Source organism: Sturnira hondurensis, unplaced genomic scaffold, assembly GCF_014824575.4.
Source record: "Sturnira hondurensis isolate 20B ecotype Veracruz unplaced genomic scaffold, ASM1482457v3 Scaffold0006571, whole genome shotgun sequence".
NCBI classification, from domain to species: domain Eukaryota; kingdom Metazoa; phylum Chordata; class Mammalia; order Chiroptera; family Phyllostomidae; genus Sturnira; species Sturnira hondurensis.
The window spans coordinates 2,137,357-2,159,301 of NW_028079202.1; the positions used below are offsets into that span (position 1 = coordinate 2,137,357).

At 41.6% G+C, this 21,945-nt stretch overlaps 1 protein-coding gene across 6 annotated transcripts in view; it reads right to left on the reverse strand.

Annotated features, from left to right (window-relative positions):
- Positions 1-16,094, reverse strand: part of CPNE3 (copine 3) — a 63,246-nt gene extending 47,152 nt beyond the window's left edge. The window contains exons 1-4 of one of the 6 annotated variants that reach the window (XM_037050204.1): positions 16,001-16,091; positions 8,048-8,117; positions 4,999-5,138; positions 4,552-4,731 (exon numbers count right to left, since the gene is read on the reverse strand). In XM_037050204.1, coding sequence (XP_036906099.1) covers positions 4,552-4,731; positions 4,999-5,130 — 312 coding nt within the window. In that variant the 5' untranslated portion in view covers positions 5,131-5,138; positions 8,048-8,117; positions 16,001-16,091. The other 5 variants (XM_037050203.1, XM_037050202.1, XM_037050201.1 and 2 more) reach the window with 5 other exon arrangements.
- Positions 16,095-21,945: the final 5,851 nt, after the last annotated feature.

Sequence of the window (21,945 nt, forward strand, 5' to 3'; positions counted from 1 at the left end):
ACTGCGGGCACACACTCGAGTGCAGATAAACCAGGAGAAGGAGTGAGCAGTGAGACAGACCATGCAGGCCCCAGTGGCGGGAAGCAGCAGGAGGGACCACCATTGTCCCTCTTCGACCCCGCCCCCACATACAGGGTCACAACCCAGCGACTGAGTTGCCCCATCCTGTTGAACACCTAGGGCTCTGCCCCTCATATGTAACAGGCACGAACAGACCAAAACATTATGGCTCAAGAAGAACTCAAATGCCCCAGAGCCAATAACTCTAAGTGACCAAGAAATAGCCAACCTATCACATCAACAGTTCAAAACACTGGTGATCAGGATGCTCACAGAACTGGTTGACTTTAGTCACACAAATTAGAGGAACAAATGAAGGCTAAACTAATTGAAACAAAGGGAAATGCACAGGAAACCAATAGTGATGGAAAGGAAACTGGGACTCAAATCAATGGAATGGACCAGAAGGAAGAACAAAACATCCCACCAGAAAGGAATGAAGAAATGAGAATTCAAAAAAATGAGGAGAGGCTTAGGAACCTCCAGGACATCTTTAAACGTTCCAACATCCGGATTATAGGGGTACCAGAAGGGGGAAAGAAACAGCCACGAGTGGAAAACTTATTTGAACAAATAATAAAGGAGAACTTCCCCAGTCTGGCAAAGGAAATAGACTTCCAGGAAATCCAGGAAGCTCAGAGAGTGCCAAAGAAGTTGGACCCAAGAAGGAACACACCAAGGCACATCATAATTACATTAGCCAAGACTAAAATGAAGGAGAGAATCCTAGAAGCAGCAAGGGATAAGGGGACAGTCACCTACAAAGGAGTACCCATCAGACTGTCAGCGGATTTCTCAAAAGAGACCTTACAGGCAAGAAGGGGTTGGAAAGAAGTATTCCAAGTCATGAAATCCAAAGACCTACAGCCAAGATTGCTTTATCCAGCAAAGCTTCATTTAGAATGGAAGGACAGATAAAGTGCTTCTCAGATAAGGTCAAATTCAAGGAGTTCATCATCACCAAGCCCTTATTATATGAAATGCTAAAGAGACTTATATAAGAAAAAGAAGATGAAAAATACGAACAGTGAAAGGACAGCAAACTCACAGTTATTAACAACCACACCTAAAACAAAAGCAAACTAAGAGGACAGCTACATCGGGAGCAGAACCATAGAAATGAAGATCACATGGAGGGTTAGCAACAGGGGAGTGAGAGGAGGAGAAGGGGGGAGAAGATACAGAAAATAAGTAGTATAGACGGTAGGTAGAAAATAGATCGGGGGAAGGCAAGAATAGTAGGGGAAATATAGAATCTAAAGAACTTGAGACCCGTGGACATAAACTAAAGGGGGGGAATGGTGGGGGAGGAGGTGTGCAGGGTGGAGGGGAATGAAAGGGGGGAAATAGGGCAACTATAATGGCATAATCAATAAAATATATTTAAAAAATAAAATAAAATAAAAGTGAAAAAAAATAAAATAAAATGTCCATACGACCCAAGAAATATATAGATTCAATGCAACTACTGTCAAGATTCAAATTATATATTTCACAGAACTAGAACACATAACTCAAACATTTATATGGAACCATGAAAGGCCCCACATAGCAACAGCAATCCTGAGAAAAAACAAAAGTGGAGGAACCGTGCTACCTAATATCAAACAGTACTCTAAAGCCATAGTAATCTAAACAGCATGGTAGTAGCATAAAAGCAAGCCCATAGATCAACAGAACAGAACAGAGAGCCAAAAAATAAATGTACACCTTTACAGTCAATTAATATGCAACAGAAGAAGCAAACACACACAATTAGCTAAAGAAAGCTTATTCAATAAATGATGTTTGGAAAATTGGAAGGATGTGTCAGAAAAGTGAATCTAGACCACCTTCTTATACCACACACAAGAATAAATTCAAAATGGATCAAAGACTCATTTAAGTTAAGTCTAACTTAAATGTTAGACCTAAAATTATAAAAATCCTAGAAGAAAGCATAGGCAGCAAAATGTCAGAAACTGCTCACAGCAATATTTTTTCAAATATATCTCCCTAAGCAAGGGAAACAATAGAAAATATAAACAAATTAGACATTATCAAACTAAAAACATTTGCACAGCAAAGGAAATCATCAACAAAATAAAAAGACAACCCACAGAAAGAGAAAACATATTCACTGACATCTGATAAAGGATTAATGTCCAAAATTTATTAAGTACTTACAAAACTCAACACCAAAAAAACCCAAGCAAACAACACAATTAAAAAAATGGACAAAGGACATGAATAGATACTTCTCTAATGAGGACATACAGATGGCCAATTGACATATGAAAAGATACTCAACATCACTAATCATCAGAAAAATACAAATTAAAACTACAATGATATACCATCTCACAACTGTCAGAATAGCTATCACCAATAAATCAACAAACAAGTGCTGGGGAGAATGTAGAGAAAGGGGAATCCTTTTTCACTGTTGGTAGGAATGCAGCCTGGTATAGCCACTATGGAAAGCAGTACGGACCTAGATACCTCAAAAAATTAAAAATGGATCTGTCTTTTGACCCAGCAATCCATCTTCTGGGAATATATCTGAAGGAACCAAAAACATTAATTCAAAAAAAAACATAAACAGCCCAATGTTCACTGCAGCTTTATTTACAATTGCCAAGATATAGAAGCAGCTCAAGTGTCTGTCAGTAGATGAGTGGATAAAGCAACTATAGTCCAGTCACACAATGGACTACTATTTGGCCATGAAAAAAAGAAAATCTTACCCTTTGCAACAATATGGATGGATGGACCTGGAGTACATTATGCTGAATGAAATAAGCCAGTCGGAGAAAGACAAATACCAAACAATTGCACTCATATGTGGAATCTAATGAACAAACTGAACTAACAAGGAAAATGGGGACAGATTCATAAATGGAGAGCAGGATGACAGCTTGTGGGGAGATGGTGAGGGGGTGGAGGATTGAGAAAAAAGGAAAAAAGGACTCATGGATATGAACAACAGAGTGATGACTGTAGAGGGGAGAGAGGTATAAGGGGACTAGAGGTAATAGAAAAATACAATAAAGATTAAGTCAACAAAAAAATGAATCAATATTTTACCCCTATTGCTCAAAGGCAGGCCAGGTCTCAGAACTCTTACCAAATGGGATTCAGGTTTTTAACTGATGTAACTTTAATATATAACCACTTCCCCACCCCCCAAAATAGCATTTTGATTAACATAATAGACCTAGGCTCTCAATCAGCTATAATCTCTCATATACATTTTAAATTTAGCTGTATTCACTTTTTTCCAAAAATAATACATATTTTAACTTCCCTTTGGCACTATTTATCGAAGTTTTTGAAAACTGATCAGCTCCATATTGTCAAGACATAGGAAATGCCATGATCTCCAAACAATTCAACATGGGAAAATGAACTCTTAAAAGACAACTCTGAGCAATAATTGTCACCAACTTAAAAAAAAAGACTCCTGCACTGGCTGGTGTAGCTCAGTGGATTGAGTGCGGGCCTGTGAACCACACAATCGCGGTTCGATTCCCAGTCAGGGCACATGACTGGGTTGCAGGCCAGTTCCCAGCAGGGGACTCACGAGAGGCAACCATACATTGATGTTTCTCTCCTTCTCTCCTTCCCTTCCCCTCTAAAGATAAACAAAAGCTTTAAAAAAAATTCTAAAAAAAAAAAGACTTCCCCTGAAATCTTTCTCACTTTGTACAAATGTTCCTTACCTCTGCTTAGAAGTCAGACTGTGAGCCCACAGACATACTCCTACCCTGATGAAACCTGTCTGTACCAGAAAGATATAGCTATGATAAACAAGGTGAATGATCTGGGGGAGACTGGAGAGAGCACCCAGTAGGCTCAGTGGGGCCCCAGGGCCCCTTTCTAGGTTGAAAGGGAGGACTAGCCCAGGTGATGAGGCACAAGCCAAGGAGGGCCCAGTGTGGGCCCCAGGTACCAGTGAGGCCAGTTAGAACATGAGAAGTTGCTGGTACTGTGATGGCATTTATAACTGAAAATAAGGATGCAAACACAGCAGTTACAACAGTGGTTTGATTTACTGAAAGGTTGAATGAACACCCCAAATGTAAATACACATAGTCCCTGCCATTAGGAAAGCAACAAATTCAATAATGTGGAAGCCCACCATACCAATGTATGAATTTTGTCCTTAAGGTGATTACATGGTTTCCAACTTTAAAAATTAAACTAATGAGCACTTATGAAAAGGCCCAATTTTTCAGAGATGTGAAGTACAGCATAGGAAATACAGTCAATAATACTGTGATAACAGTGTATGGAGTCAGATCAGTACTGGAAATATTGGGGGAACACTTTATAAGGTATATGATTATCTAGCCACTATGCTGTACACTTGAAACTAATACAAAATAATATTGAATGGAAACTGTAATTGGAATTTTTTTTTGTAACTAGAAAGTTTTAAAAAATTTTAAAAGGTCCAATTCTTTGGTTAAAATTTACATACAACACAGTACAGCAGCAACTTATACTTACTTGTCCAAGGGTACATTCACATTCTCCTAAGAAGTCATCATCGTTCAGCTCGACTGTTTTGTTATCAATGTCATAAATCCCAAATTTCAATTTCTGAACCACTTCAAAGTAGTAATCAATAATAAATGTCTTGGAAAATACAGGATTCAAGCAATTCTTAATCCTTTCTGTGCGCTCAACCTGTACACAACCCCAAAACAAAACATTTCTTCAAGTCAAAAGTGAACTTGAATTTAATTTTTTTAAATTTTATGTACTACATCCAACTAAATATAGGCACGACAGCTAAGGAAGTTCCTATGTGTGTGTTAAAAATTCCAGTCAAGGACATACCTGCCCAAATGCTGCACTAACAGATTAGATGGTTTTATGATTTTTAACATTTTTAAGCTGGTGTTATCAAAGAAACAATTCAGCTTGCTTTTCACCTATAGTATTTAACATTACCTCATACCACTGCTGACCACTTGTATTCAAAAATAACACACACAATGGGTCCGACTTTGACCCTATGTCTTTATCCAGAAGATTGTCACAGGAAATATTCAGCTCCACCTTCATCACACACTGGGCAGCCATCTCTTGAGCTGTGAGAAAACCAAGGAGATCAGAAATGATGCCACTGAAATGGTTCTTCAAGAATCACATCATTCCCAATGAAGAAGCAGAACTCTCAGGACAACTGTCAGGACAGGACCTAAGAGGGAATTGGCTGGAATAAGGCTAAGTGCCTACCAGCAGGTCAGATGCCACTGATATTGCTTCAGTCAGACTCTTGCTGGGATAAGCTCATTTATTATATGACATAAGACAAATTAATAATATTTTCACTTCCCTATATATTTTACCATTCATAAAAAAGTCCAAGTAACATTTAGCTATGAAACAAAACACATTAAACTACAACCTTAATATTATTTTTATTTGTTTATTTGGTAAGATGCTAAATGAGATATATTCTGTTTTCAAAGAATTTTGCTAAAACACAAACCTGGGGAATAAAAGACCGCCATACACACCCTCTCTTCCCTACCCCTGCCCATTTTACACGAGTGGTTCTCAATCTTGGCTGCTCATTGGAAGAACCTGGGAGTTTTCAAAACCACTGATACTGGAGTTCTCTGCTCAGAGATTAGTGTGACTGACTTAGGGTCCACCCAGCCTTGGCCTTGGATGGTTCTAATGTAGACAAGGTCAACAGACCCATTATTCTACAAAGAGCTTCTGGCAAACAGGCATGGCTCACTTGTCCTCCAGACTTGCCACAAATACCAAAGTTAGCACAACTGTCATTGACCTTTCTCTCCCACCTCCAGTCAAGGTATGAAGAGGGCTGGGGATAGCCCTTAGAGACTGGCCTTAGGAGGTGACAATTGTTGAGGGTGAGTTGCTTTCCTCCCTGATACCAGGTAAAGCGACTGAAGGTGTCACCAAGAAGAGGAGACAAGCATCACATTCTCCTGCCTGGCAGGCCACTCACAGCATCCAGAATGGAGTAGGGGCCCACAGTGGGAGGACAGGTCCTGGAGGGAAGAAGGTGCAGCCCCACTAGAGGTGCTGACAGCTCTTAGAAAGTGGGATATTTGATGCCCTTTGCCTTCTACTTGGAGATCTGGAAGAAATTCTGGGACAAAAGAAGCAAATTCACTCATCAATCACCCTACTATTTAAACAGGATTTCTGTGCTGTACCAAATGCCTACTCAGGCCTAAAATAATCAGGATTATGATTAGAAGTGTCCTTTGGCAAGTGTCAAAAACAATGCATGTCTACAGAAACTCTTTAGTTATTTCAATGGACTCTCTGAAAATAGTACAATCCTCAATGTGGGTCAGAAATCAATACTAATATTTAAGATTCTTAAATAAGCCATAGCTGAGTAGCTTAGCTGGTTGAAGTGTTGTCCTGTATAGCAAAAGACTACGGGTTCAATACCTGGTCAGGGCACATACCTAGGTTGTGCATACAATCCCTGGCCAGGGCCTATGTGGGAGACAACCAATCGATGTGTTTCTCTCACATCAACGTTTCTCTCTCTCTCCCTCTCTCTCTAAAATCAAGAAACATATCTTCAGGTAAGGATTAAAAAATTCCTAAGTTAAAGGAAACAGAATAAGGAAACAGGTTTTGTAGTTGCAATAGCTAGAAATTCCTTTGAAAAGCAATGCTCTGTGTGTGGACTTCACCCTGAAGAGAATTATTCCTAATATGGAACAAAATTCACCAATCCCTATTTGCCTCTGAAATCCACCCCCCCCATGTTATATTAAAACTGAAACTGCCATAGCTTTTTACTGTAAAGTCAGACATTTTTTGCTACTTTACGTGCATCACAGTTATAAAGTGTACAGCACATGGTCCTGACAAAGTGGCCCAGACACTAACACTGGTAGAAACCTCTGATGTAGGCTGAAGACTACGCAGGGCAGACACTGCAGGGAGACTGGCTGGGCTTGGAGGATTCTGTGAGCAGGTAAAGAGGGGACCACAAAGGGACAGGAGAGCTAGGCATGAGAGTGCACAGTGAAGACAGCTCAGTGTCACAGAAGTGAGCTTCCAAATAGGGGAGTCATGGTGGGCAGGATGTGAGACTAGTGTCCTGAGAACCAGGCTGAAGGACTTGGTGGATGGGTGATGGGTGTCATTGCAAGTTCTCAGGCTGGGGAAAAGAGGATGAAATACTCATTTCAGACATCACTTGTGTTAAATCAAGTCTACGGTGCCTCAGAAGTTGGGTCACTGACACGATAGCAGTAAAGTCTCTGGATCCAGAAACACACAAATACGGAATTTAGCACCAACATTAGCATATCTTTACATTGCCCAGTGCAGGAAATGAGCTGTTTCCAATATTAGTGAGCACCTATGGTGACAGTGTGACTACAATCATCATTCTGTCCTACTCTGATTTATGAAAAAGGAAAAAGTGCTACACAGACTGTCAGAGGCACAAATGGTACAAAGAAGGGACACCAGAAAACCCAGAAGCAGAGATCTGACGGTCCTCCCTCTGAAGTTACACAGCCATGACATCTCTTTAGATAAACACATGGGCCTTGTTCTTGGACTTGACACCTGTGACTCTCCTCCTCTGTACCTCCCCAAACTGCCTATTCTTCCTCTCCCCAAACACCATGAGCACCCACAAGCCTGGTCCTTTCTGGTCTTTCTACCCTCACTTCTTTCATCCAACCCTTCCAAGGAAGGCTTCAAGCATCAGTGAGCAGGCAGTGTACCCCAAACCAACCACCCTACCTGTCCCCACTTCATATCAACAAAGCACACAAAGTACTATACACTCAAGAGCCTTACCTTCAATTTCCTCATGTCCAAAATGAAAATAATAACCAACCCTACCTCATCTGGTTGTTCAGCAGACTGAGTTAATATATTTGAACAGTGCCCAGAAGCTACTGCTGCTGCTTAATAGTAGTACTAGTAACAGTAGTAGTAACAGTTGTAACAGTAGTAGTAGTAGTATTTTAGGACTACCCGCCTCCAGTGTCTGTTCCTCTCCTATCCACCCCAAATTATTCCAGCCTTCACCAAGGACCTCATTTGAACTCCTGCAGAATAGGGACAAAAGATTTGCAGTGATGATTAAGTGACCTCATAGAAATGACTTTCTAGATTTCTTCAGCAGTCAAAATGGAGATCCTACAGGTAAATCTGTACATCTGGCATGTACAGTACATCTTGCTTTTTATATCTAACAGCATAAAGGTTAGTGTGTCCATTTTTCCTTTCCCATAAGGGAGTTCAGAGTTTTGTACGTTGTACGTCAGTAGGACCCAGGATAATGCAGTACTCCATGGACGGACGTAGCATGAGCAAGGTTTCTAAAGTCCTGGGAGCACAGTAGGTAATGAATTGTCTACCAGCAACCATATAGCCCTCAATTTCCAAGGATGGGGAGAACTGCACAGAAATGAAGATAACACCTCTGTGTGGAGTCACTCTCATAGCGGAGACACACAGTCGGAAAAGCATGATTCCCCTTCTCACAGAAGAGTTACAGAAGCAGCCTGCCAGGTGTGCATGATCATTTAGTAAACTGCTAACAGCTACATTATTGTATTTCTTCCAAAACACAAATCTCCTCTGTTAGCAGTATCCCCTGATGACAGCTCTGCACACAGGATCATTTTAAACTACAAACCCATTACAGCTTGAGCCATGTTAACAGCAACATCCATGAAGACGCTCTTTGAACTTCCTTCTATATGATGACCTGGTACATGACACATGATTTTAGAAACAATAAGGCATTCTTTTACAATGGAAGATAATAAATGTTTTGTACTCTTGGTGTCTGAGACAATTGAACAAACAGAAGAACACATGCCAACAGAAGGTGCCTCTATGTGTTTCTCCCCAAAGAGCAATGATATCAAGACAGAGAGAGCCCTGGGACTAGCCAGAAGCCTCTCCACTGCACAGGTGACTTACTGGAGAACAGTTTGGTTTAGTTGTTTCATTTCTGAAATGCAAATAACCTCTAGAAATCCTAAACAGGTCACCTTTCCCAGTTACCCCAACTTCCCCGAATCAACATTATATGACAGAGATGATTCAAAGAAATTGAAAATTAAGAGCTGATATGTGAAAGGTCTAGTGTATAAAATTTTAGGACCATGGTCACTTCCAGGCCCTAGCTGAAAACCCTGCAGTGTGTCTGCTTCCTCCTCCCCATCTCACATAGGCCCAGTGCCCTAACGTGCTCAGTAAAGCTGTCAGGGAGATTCTGGCACACTCCCCAAATCTCTCACATGTACAAGTGCAGAGCCTTCCCATACCCACAGCCCAAGTACACTTCCAATCCCTTTCATAGCTCCTGGAGGCACTCCCACTGCTGTCCTCCCTCCATTCACATCATTACTTTATCACTTCTGATGAAAACAACATCATCACTGGCTACTCAGGGCCACTAGTCTATTGCTCTCCCAAGAACTCCTGGCTCTGCCCAAAATGACCCCAGACAACCAAAACGAGCAGCACCTTCTGCCCATCCAAGGTCTTCATCAAGATACACTGTGAGCCCTGGCTGGTGTAGCTCAGTGGATTGAGTGCAGGCCTTCAAACCAAACAATCACAGTTCGATTTCCAGTCAGGGCATATGCCTGGGTTGCAGGCCAGTTCCCAGCAGGGGATGCACGAGAGGCAACCATACATTGATATTTTTATTTATTTATTAAAGATAAATAAATAAAATCTTTTAAAAAAAGATACACTGTGAATGACAGCGCCCCCATGAGTGGCTGGGATGCCTATGAAGCATGGGCTCTGTCTTCCTTCCTCTCCATTGCTGTGAGCTGAGCACAGGGACTAGTCTGCACAGCCCCTTCACCAGGAAGGACAACGTCTGACTCATTCTTGTGGCAAACAGTAACTTCAGAGTCAGTATTCTTTGTTCACATTTCTTTCCCACCATGTATTTGAGTGTGTTTGCTTTGCCAATCTGTCTGAACTTCAATTTCTATAAAGTGGAGATTAAAAAAATTACCTGACAATGTTTATTTTCTGACTTGCAGCATATACCAGACACAACTCTGTGAACTGCAGCAATTATTATTTTATTAACTACTCAGATATTTAATTGATTGCCTCGATGTTGATGGTTTATTATTAAATAGTAAGAAGTAGAGCACCCTTCTCATATTTGTTTATGAAGAGCTTCTTGGAATGATAATAAAAGACTATAAGGTTTACACAAAATTAATTGGCTGAAATAGTCAGCCTTGATGATAGATTGGTGCTAATTTTTCTAAATCCTCTCAGAAGAGCTTGTTTCTCTAAGCAAGTAGTTTCTCTAAATTATGTAGTTGGTACATAGAGGAGGGGACCCAGGGCTGGTGACAATGCCTCATTATTTGTCCTAAAACAATTAGAAGGAAGTCAGTGCCCACCCACCAATAACATGAACTGGACAGTTGATATTTACCTCACAGCAGTTCTCCAAGACAGTCTATTAGATCATGGGTTACTTAGGGCACAGAAGCGTTTCCCCCTTGCTGGACTCTCACATACCACCTACATGTGGCACCAACATCTCCGAGCTTCTAGAAGGTACTTCTGGGCCATCTCAGGACAGCAACATGAGTTCATAGGAATGTCCTACACTTAACACCCCGGCTCTGAGAGTAGAAAACTTATGGTAAAAGAATTTACACTGAGTTTATCCTGTATGTATTAAGAAAGTGATACCCACATATTTTAATCCCTGCCATGGACACTAGAAATGGGGATAGGGAATTAAGTCAAGCATTAAAGCACACAAACAGAGAAAAAACATGTTTCCTTTTCAGTGTGAAAAAGGGACCACTAGAAGGGTCATTGGATCAGAGTCAAAAAAAAAAGCGGCCAATAGTTCTGTGTCACTGCCTACGGGCAGTTGTCCAACTTCTCTAGGCCTCTGTTTCATTTATTAAATCTGAGTTTTTAATCACTTTAGGTAACTTTTAAGACCTCTTCCACTTAATGTGCTATGACTTTCATTTAATCATAGTGAACACAAAACGTATAGAAAGTGGTACTAAAGGAGTAGGGGTATTTTTTTAACAAAGTAGAAAAATATCAGAAAAGTTGTAAGAATCAATAAGAGAGACAGAAAGAAAAGGATAAGGTTTTCCAAATTAAGCCTCAATCTTCCACTACTGAAAAAGCCGTATCTGAAGAAATACCTATATTCAGATACTTTCCCACTTAGGTACCTTTCCCAATTAGGTACCTTTGCTTGAAACTATTACCAAATTCCTTATACTGTGATGACTTGGAAAAATAAAGTTAATTGACAAACAAAACACAGGCCCAGTGCATTGGGTCCACACAGCAGGACAAGGAGGCAAGTTTTCCTACCATGCACAGAGTCACTCATCACTAAACCCTCAGCGCAGCAAAAGGAATCAGTTTCTGGCTACAGTAAAAAAATAAATTTCCAGATACTTGAGTTATCCTGAATATCTAAATAGTAATACTACCGCTGATACCCAAACATTCAGAATGGGGAAAGCAGGAGTCACTACAAAAGTGTTGACACTAGCCCTGACTGGTGTGGCTCAGTGGATTGAGTGTGGGCCTGTGAACCAGAGGATCGCAGTTCGATTCCCAGTGGGGCACATGCTTGGGTTGCAGGCCAGTTCCCAGCGGGGAGCCCATGAGAGGCAGCCATACATTGATATTCTCTCTCTCTCTCTCTCTCTCTCTCTCTCCTTCTCTGCCCCTCTAAAGATAAATAAATAAAATCTTTAAAAAAAAGTGTTGACACTTGATCACTCTTGATTTTAAAACTAAGTATGTACAGTTTCACCCTGTCCTTATTGCTTGCTACAAAGTAAGAGATTAATTAAGGCCACTTCCTTGATTTCTCTAGAAAAACCTTAAAATATATAGATCTGTCTGATTCATAACAGGCTACAGAGTTTACTTAACATCTCTTTCTGGTTATACTAGTTTTCTAATCCCTTGGCCACAGTATACACATTTTAGAAATCTCATGATTACATTTTCTAACCTATCAAATAAAGATTTCACCACAGGGGCACTGAGTGGGGTGTTAATAAAAGTCAGATGCAATGACAGTATTTCAATATTGCCTCACTTTATTACCATTACCCATATACCAAATAAATCATCTTTTACCAAAAAAAACTGCCTTGATAAAAATCAGAGCTGTATCTTCTAGTAAAAAATTCCAGCTCTTCAGCCAAAAAATCTTTAAATTATAAGGCCTCTAGAAAACTGCTGGCCAGCTGAGCTGCAGGCAGGCTGGATGTCATGTTAAGGTCCATTCACCTTGGAGACTGAAGTCACTTGGGCTCCTTATTCCCATCCCAGTATTTTAAGAACTTCCTACCTTCTGGAATTCCCCAGATATCGGACCAGAAATTAGAACTTCTCACCTGCCTGTTATCCAGCTTTGCCCAATTCTAACACCTGGCTCCCTCCTCTTCTCAGGGAGCTCATCTATTTAATTGGTCCAGGCAGGCATTTTGCATGTCACTACATTCTTCTCTCTAGTCGTGATGAAGAACAATATGAAAATTCTCTCAGTTCAAAGCTGCAACAACTACAATGACTTTGTTCTCAAGGCTTGAAAGTGTCTATGTTGAGCAAGGACTGTGAGATGTTTATACATTTCCCGATTTCAAGAATATTCCTCGTATGGTTGCTTAGCACTCCATTTCAGCTGTTTGTAACTTTCCAGTAAACTCATTCATACTTCCTGATCAGGAACAGTTGAATAGTACTTAGTACTCACTCAGTATCATTCTCACAGATGGCCTATTGTGCCAGAGACTCTGCTAAGGTTTTTGGGGACAAGGAACCAGACAGACACACATCCCTGTCTTCACACAGTTATACTGCAGGGAGATAGTAAAACTACAGTGTATGCAGGTGGCAGGAAGTGTAAAGAGAAAAATAAAGCAGGGAAGGCGAACAAGGAGTTCTGAAGGCAGTGTGGGCAATTTTAGAAATTGTATAAACCTATTTTTGATAACACAATCAGGAAATACTTGTTTTGATTTTCATTTCCTAACCCCTAGACAGAAGAAAATGTGGACAGACAAGTTCCTCTTTACAGTTGCAGGGATCTATTTTAATATGTGCTATCTGTCACCTGAGTCTGGAACAGGGTAAACTAACCTCAGAAAACTGAAGAGGCCTGATGACAATGGACAGCACAAGCATACTGTTGCTTTGGTAATTTTCACAGGAACCAGACATAATACTTCCTCTTGTTAAGATGGCATTTCGAAATGATTTACTACAATGAACATGAAATGTTTCCTTCTATTTTTCATGGGGAAACGATATTAATATGCTATCCAGCTAACTTATATTGGTAATTTTGATCATTACATTGACTAATTTTAATGTCTTTTTAAAATTATGATTGCATACTGGTAAGCTGCTCAAATTTATTTATTTATTTATTTTTAATCCTTACCTGAGAGCATGTTCATTGACTCTAGAGAGAGAAAGGACAGGAAGAGAGAGAGAGAGAGAAACATCAATGTAAGAGAAACATCGAATCAGTTGTCTCCTGAAAACACCCTAACCAGGGATCGAACTAACAACCTAGGTATGTGCCTTGACCAGGGATTGAACCTGAAACCTAGGTATGTGTGCTGACTGGGGATCAAACCCACTACCTTCTGGTGTATGGGATCATTCCAAAAAACTGAGCCACCCAATTAGGGCTTCAAATACATTTAAGCCACTGAAGTCATTTTCAGAATGTTATCAAAATGTACACATAATGTCTGTTTTTGATTATCATGTAAGAAACTTAAGTAATGTAGTTAAATAGACTCTATGATGCATTACTTTACGTGCTAATTTAAACCTCCTTCTCAGCCAATGTTTCAACAAATTTCCCAGCAAATATCTTACAGTTTTGTTTGGACTTTAACCTGATTAGCAATACTTCCAAGACAGGTAAGAAGGTAAAGGGAAAACAGTAGTAGACAGGAAAGCAAGCCTGCAGGGTGAAGGTAATAGTGAGCCCATTAAAGGAATGTCCACATTTGGACTCCTCATACTTGAGAGTGGCATTGATCCTCACTCAGATATCCACCTAAAAGTTCATGCTTTCCATGAGCAGTGGTGGCTCATTACAAATTTTTTAAAGATTTTATTTACTTATTTTTAGAGAGAGGTGAAGGGAGGAGAAAGAGAGGGAGAGAAACATCAATGTGTGGCTGGCTGCCTCTCACGAGTGCCCTACTAGGGACCTGGACCATAACCAAAGCATGTGCCCTGACTGGGAATCAAAATAGTGACTCTTCGTTTAGCAGGCGGGGGCTCAATCCACTGAGCTACACCAGCCAGGGCTCATTGCAAATTTTTGAAGGTCAAAATGTTATTTAATCATATTTTACACCCAGGGCTAACCTTCTTAGTTTTGCTGACTTTCTAGCACAATTATTTATTGACTGAAGAAAGTTTAAAAAAAAGAAAATTCTAACAGTAGTAGAAAAAAGCACAGCTGTGTCTAAAGCTAGAGAACCAAGAACTGATAGGCGCTGAGGTCAGCAGGAATTGGTTATCAGGACAGATGCCATGGAAGAAATATTCAGGACAGTAGTGCCACTGTTGTAGAGAGTATGTGTGTAAGCCTTAGGTTGCTTAATGCTATGTGGGAATGAAGGTCATTGCCTACAAAGTGTTCACAGTTACAGGTAAAATTAGGAGACATGTCTAGTCATTAAGCAGCCCTTAAAAGGCAAAGGCCTCTTTTGTCCTCATTCTGATACCTCTTGTCCCTTTGCATTCTTTAGGCACTAGATCTGAGAAAAAATCCTGAATCAGCAGGCCAGGCCCCTTCTTACCCAGAGAGCGTCAGCGTGTCCAGTCCCAAAGACTGATCTCTGAGTTGTTTCAAACCAAAATGAAATGTATTTTTCTAATTCATCAACCAAAAAGAACTGCCTTTTAAAAAAAATCTCACAAAGGCAAAAAGAAAGTGGCCCTGGGTAACACCAATGACTGTCCTAGCATGGCTGTAACTGTTCTTTTTTTTTATTTTAATTTTAATTTTTATGTGTGGTTGCCTCTCGTACCCACTAGTGGTCACCAGGCTGGCTATCAAAGTACGTGCCCTGACTGGGTATCAAACCAGTGACCTTTTGGTTTGCAGGCCTGTGCTCAATCCACTGAGTTACAGCAGCCACGGCAATATTCTTTATTCGCCTAAGTCTCTGTCTCTGAGCTCTGGGCCTGCACAAAGTTTTGTTTGAGCTGGCTTGTGGTGCTCAGGGCTGGAGTGTGCTGATCCCAGTTGGTGAAGAGTAGGATACACAAGGCAGATACTTTGCTGTGTTACAAATATCATCGCATTTAGTCTTCATAACAATACTGACATATGGTATTTGATCTTCGCTTTACAAATGCAAAAACAAGTCCTAAGAGGTTAACCTGCCCAAGGTCACACAGCTAACAAACCTCAAAGTAGAGATCTGAAACCTCGTACCCGATTTATTTCAAAGAGTAATGTTCTTACCTTTAAGAGCCAAAGCTTGTGATGTGAAACCGTACAGACCTTAACTCCAGCCCTAACGGTAAATTGCTGACTCCAGCTTGAAATGGAGTAACTATTGCACGTGAAGTGGTAAATGTAGGTATTGGGGGGACTAACGCTTACACGCTTGTTCACAACGTTGAGTCTGCTGAAATCACCACCACAGGACCCATCCCGCATGCCCTTCTGTCTGACAGTGCAGAGGCTACTGCACGGAAAACGTGACCTACATTATACTGTGGATCGAGGTGGAGCGCACGGTAGCTGTGGAGGCAAGTGGCCGGTCCAGCACTTCCGCCCCACCCGAAGCAGGCCCCATCTCCCAGCGCCAGGTCCAGGCGTGACACCCCAGTTGTCCCTCCCGCTGCGCTGCTCTGGCACTCCTAGAGCAGTCGTGACTGCCCATCTACCCTGAGCTGCCACACTCACCTACAGCCTCAGCAACGAACACCACGGAGCAAATCTAAAGTCCGGCCTGCAACAGCCTCGGGAACCAGGCAAGACTGGCCAGCCGGGTGAGGCCTACAAGGGGGCGGGGAAGTGGGCGGGGCCAACTGGATAGCGGGTGGAGTGAAGATGCGGAGGTGGGCTGAAGTGGGGTCTAACTAACTGAGGTGCGGATGAGGCCGCGCTGAGAGGGAAGGGGCGGGACAGGTAGAGATGGGGGTGGGCGGGGCCGAGGCGCAGGCCGGCGCACTAGATGCACAGCCAGCCAAGCCCTAGCTCAGGCCAATGGGCTCCTGCTGTTGGGCTGAGGCTTCAATGCTTTTATAAGACCTTCCTCACTCAGAACCGCAGGTTCACTTTGCCCATCTAAGTAAGTTATTTGGTGCACCAAAATTAATTCCTAAAGGACAAAACAATTAAAATGTGTGAGAAAATTAGTCCTGGGGAGATGGCTCATTTGCTTGGAGTGTCATACAGTAGAAGGCTGCCCTTTGATTCCTTGTCAGAGCGCATACCTAGGTTTCGGATTTGATCCCTGCTTGGGGCACAGAGGAGAGGCAATTTATGGGTGTTTCTCTCTCACATAGAGAGGTCTGTCTAGTTCTTTCTCTCTCCCACTCCTTCCCTTCCTTTCTGTCTAAAATCAATAAACATATACTCAAGTGAGGATTAATATATATATATGTGTGTGTGTGTGTATGTATATATATATATTGTGTATATATATATATATATACATACATATATATGAAATTATACTACTACCTGAACCAGGAAGAATCAGAATAACCATTCTTACTCAGAGCACTTTCAGTGTGCACTGCCTGAGCCATTTTATATCCTTAATTTAATTTAATCCTCACAATTTTGTGACGTATTCATTGCCATTATCCCCACTTCACAGAAGAAAAAATGTGATTGAGAAACTTGAGTTTTGGTCACTAAGTGTTAGCCTACTTGCTTAAAGTCACATTTCTAAGTAAACTAACCCCAAACGCTCCACTTGATGAAACTGGGAAATATAGAACTTGTGTCCAAGGAAAACATGAACAAAATCAATTGGCAAACATATTGGAAAAAAATATTTGCCATCTATCTCTAACAGTCAAAGAAAGGGTTAGTATCTTAAGTATAAATTGATTTTTAAAAAATTTTTAAAATATTTAATTTATTTATCTTTAGAGGGGAAGGGAAGGAGAGAGGGAGAGAAATATCAATGTATGGTTGCCTCTGCCAAGAACACACAATGTATCGTGTGTCCCCTGCCGGGAACTGGCCTACAACCCAGGCATGTGGCCTGACTGGGAATCGAACTGCGATCCTCTGGTTCACAGACCCGTGCTCAATCCACTGAGCCACACCAGCCAGGGCTAAATTTTTAAAATTTATTTTTAGAGAGACAGGAAGGGAAGGAAAGAAACATCGATATGAGAGAGAAACATCCTTGTGTTGCCTCTCATGTGTGCTTGGGGACTGAACCAGAACCTAAGCATGTGCCCTGACTAAGAATTGAATTGGTGACCTTTCACTTTTTGGGATGGCACCCAACCAACTGAGCGACACGAGTCTGGAAGTACAAATTGAATTTTAAAAATAGAAAAATGATCAAAGGATAATTATTTAAATTATAGAAATGGAAAATGAAACATATGAAGTGTAGACTTTCCTAACTAAAAACCTTACTTTTAATCCAAAAAATAAAAACTAAATATGTTTTGTGTAGAGCAGTCTCTCATGTCAACTAAGATGGCTGTCAGTCAGCCATGACACTTTGGTTCAAGAGGGAAACTACCTAAGCCATACTAGACACATTTGGCAAGCAGACACACCTAAGATATCTGCACATGTGACTAGAACAACCATGTCTGCAGAACAGGACTGCCCATAGATAGACTCCTGGGGAAATTCCCCACTTATCAGAGGTGCCAAGACACTTATCTGGGTGTCAAGAGACCCAGAAGGGTGTAATCCACCACTTTAAAGATATAATTGAGGCAGGCCCCACACCACTGCTGAGAGAGCTGAGCTCCACACAGCAACATGCTGCTCCATGCCATGCTGATATCCCTTGGCATCAGCTGTTGGAGACTCTGCCCTTCTGGGTTGAGGACTTTGTCTGTTCTACTGCTAACCTGGCTCCAGAAATCCTTCCTTGTGAGATATTGACAACTCCCTTTCCCACTGTGCTGTCTCTCGGACCTGCAGACTGAGATCCTGGGACTTGGGCTCATTATTCCCCATTGATTGTTCTGTGCGTGTGCCTTATTTCTCTTAGATTGTTGGAGTGGGAGTAGGATATTCATGTATGTTAATGTTCTACTTTGAGTGAACCTGAATGCAATAAAATCTGAGTGAATAACATAGTTACCTTGTGTGACTATTGTCTATTCCTTGGTGCCAGGTAGCAAGCTGAGCAGTTGTCCAGCTGACATATAGGAAAGACTATATTGGCAACATATGCTTGTGACATGTTTAAATAATCACATCAGGACACATGAGGATCCAGCATGTGCTGGATTCCTACTATGTGCCAGGCATAGTTCTAGATTTATGATAAACTAGGGACATACAGAAGCTTTTATCCTAGAGGGAGGACAAATAATAAGTGAATTATTACAAGTGAATGGGATAATTTTAGGTAGCCACAACTACCACGGGGAAAGTGATATGGGTGATTTGGGGATAATGGGAGCTTACTTGGACGGGGGATCTAAGAAGGCCATATTTGATTTGAGACTTAAAAAATAAGATAGAGACAGTCATGCAAAGATCTGAGGGCGGCGGGATGATAGCAGGGGCAAAGGCACCAGCAGACCTTGCAAGTTGCAGGAGCAGAAACAAGGCTTTTGTGATTGCGGCATACGGGGGAGGGAGAAGTGTTTTGTTCAACCTTTTGTTTCATTCTTGCTTATGCTTTGGCATTTAAGTGAAGGTTGTCAAGCACACCACTAATTTAAGTGTAATTTTCAAAATTTCTGGAATACATAGTTTTCCTACCTAACCATTATGATCTTTGTCTTCACTAAAATAGGAGGAAGTAAGGAAAAGGAAATGGTTGTGTACTTTCAGGCCCAACAAGCAATCTTGTTTCAATGCATCATCCCTTCTGTTCAACCTATTATCTGAATTCTATTCTACTTAGTTCTTGTTCACTTTTTCATTTATTCAATACTTATTAAGTTCATATTATATATTAGGCATAACAATATTTAAGAAACAAAGAACAAATATGTATCAGATTCAACAACTAGTAGAGATTTTCATGGATGTTAAAATGAATGAGATTTCATGAAATCAATGGATTACACCAAATTTTGTGGCTTACAACTAACAGTCACATATTATCTCTCATGGTTTCTGTGTTTAGGGATTTAGGAGTGGGTTAGCAGACCATTCTGTCTCATGTCCCTCATCACATTGCAGTCAGATATTGGGCAGGGTTGCAGTCAGCACACAGGGCTGGAGGATCTATCTCCAAGGTGGTATACTCACAAGTAGCAATGGTACTGTGTGTTGGTGGGAGATCTCAGTTTCTCTCCACGTGAGCCTCTCAAAAGGGCCGCTTGAATGTCCTAAGGGCATGGCTACTGGATTCCTCCAGAGTAAAACTCCAAGAGAGCTAGGCAGAAACTCAGTTTGTATGACATAGCCTTAGAAGTCAAGTGCCATCACCTTTGCAATGTTCTATTAGTCAAACACACCAACATTGATTAAATGTGGGAGGGATTCCACAAAGGACTAAATACAAGAGGAAAGGATCTTTGCCTGCCTTCTCTGAGGCTGGGTACCACAAAAGTCTAACAAGTGTTTTGAGACTAAATATACAAATGAAACCTAATTTCTCCTCAAATATATTCTTCCTATAGTCTTCTCTATCTTCATTAATGGCAAAACATTCTTTCAATTGCATGAGTCAAAATGCTGGGTGTCATCATTGACTCCTCTTGTATCCCATCCCTATCTGGTCTAGTCTGTCTGCTAATCCTGTCAACTGAACAAGTGTATCTAGATTCTGACAACTCATATCTTCTAGCCTAGTCCAAGCCACCACTATTTCTGTCTAGATTATTCTAATACTCTAGTAACTGCTTTGCTACTTGCTCCCTTTCAGTCTATTTTCAAAAGAGAAGAATCTAATTTTTTTTAATTTTATTTATTTATATTTATAGGGGAAGGGAAGGAGAGAAGGAGAGAAATATCAATGTGTGGTTGCCTCTCGTGAGTCCCCCGCCAGGAACTGGCTCACAACCCAGGCATGTGCCCCAACTGGGAATCGAACCGCAATCATGTGGCTTGCAGGCCCGCGCTCAATCCACCGAGCTACGCCAGCCAGGGCCAAGAAGAATCTAACTAATGTTTAAATTAAATTATGTCACACAATTGTACAAAGAAAAACCCAAGTTCTTACAATTGCCTACAAGGTCCTGCAGTACTTGTTCCCCACCTCCTCTCTGACTTTCTCTCTTGTGCTCTTCCCTTTGCTCACTGGACACCATCTAGTGGGGACTTACTATTTATGGAAAACTGATGCATGCACCAGCTCACAGTGTGTGCAGCATCATGGATGAGCTATGAGACAAATTCACACCGACTACCAAGTCCTGTGGAGGAAAAGGGACAGCATGGCTACTGCTTCAAGGGGGGAGTGCTGTGCACCCTTGCCTAGATGTGGGGATGACTTTGCCTGCAAGTCCCCCCATCCACCACGGATGAAAGTAACACTACCAAGACATGATCTACTTGGGGAGGAGAGGTGGCCAATTTCTCAGAGGAAAAAGGCCAGGAGCCCCTTCCTCTAGGGGCTTTTATTGGCTTGTAATACATAGGAATACAGGTAGTAAGGATCAAACAGTAGATAACATTTTCAAAGAAATCTGACGGCTTAGTCTGAGTCAGTGTCTGTCAGGAAAGGGGGTGGCAGAAACTTTGGGAGACATACTCATTTCCTGCTTGGACCCTTAACATATGAATGAAAACACTCTTAGCAAAGCAGGCTCCACAGGATTTTTAGAAATTCTTTCTTATGCCAGATTTACCCCTGACACTGCTCTAGCAAGGCAAGGAGCTGCACTGCCTCCCCCATCATAGGTTTTCAGGCTTAAGTGGATTAGAGCCAGGAAGTGCTTCTCTCAGAGGACATGGGGACTTGGGCTATGTTGGAATAGCCAGGGAGCGAGGGTCCATCACTCCCTCTTTGTTGCAGCCCCCGAGTCCTACCATGATGGCCTCCCAAGTGATTGTGTCTGGCTTAGGTTGCCCCTCTCTGTGAGGAGTCTTACTGGTCTCTGACTAGCCAACCATGCTTCGGGGACAGGGGAGTAAGCTGAGGCAGAGTTTGCTACCAGAGACAAGCTTTGTCTCCTGTGGCTTGCATTCCAGAGGTCGCTCACTCATCCTTAGCCATTGGGGGTAGTTAGAATTCCTGAAACCAGGCAGAGCGGTTCCGAACACTTAGATAGGCTTTTATTGGGTTTAATTTGTATAGGAATACAGGTACAGCTGGTTAATCATTATCTGGCAATAAGGATCAAACAGTAGATACCATACAAAGAACTATTAGGGCTTATTTTGAGTCAGGGTCTATTAGCTAAAAGGCTACAAAACTTTGAGAAACAAACTCATTTCCTGCTCAGACCTTTATCATTTAATTAAGAGCATTCTTAGTAAAGCAGGTTTCACAGGATTTTACGTATTCTTTCTTAGGCCCGATCTCCCGGGAAGCCTGCCCTTTCCAGCACAAGGCTGCACTGCCCTCTGTCATTGTTTCAGGCTTAAGTCAGGCAGAGGAGGCAGGAGAGCCAAGAAACTAGGAGACTTCTCGCAGATAGAATGAGGACCCAGGCTTTGTCAAAGCTGAGGGGCAAGGGTCCATCACTCCCTTTCTCCACAGCCCCCCAAGTCCTTCCCTGGGGCCTCCACATGATCAT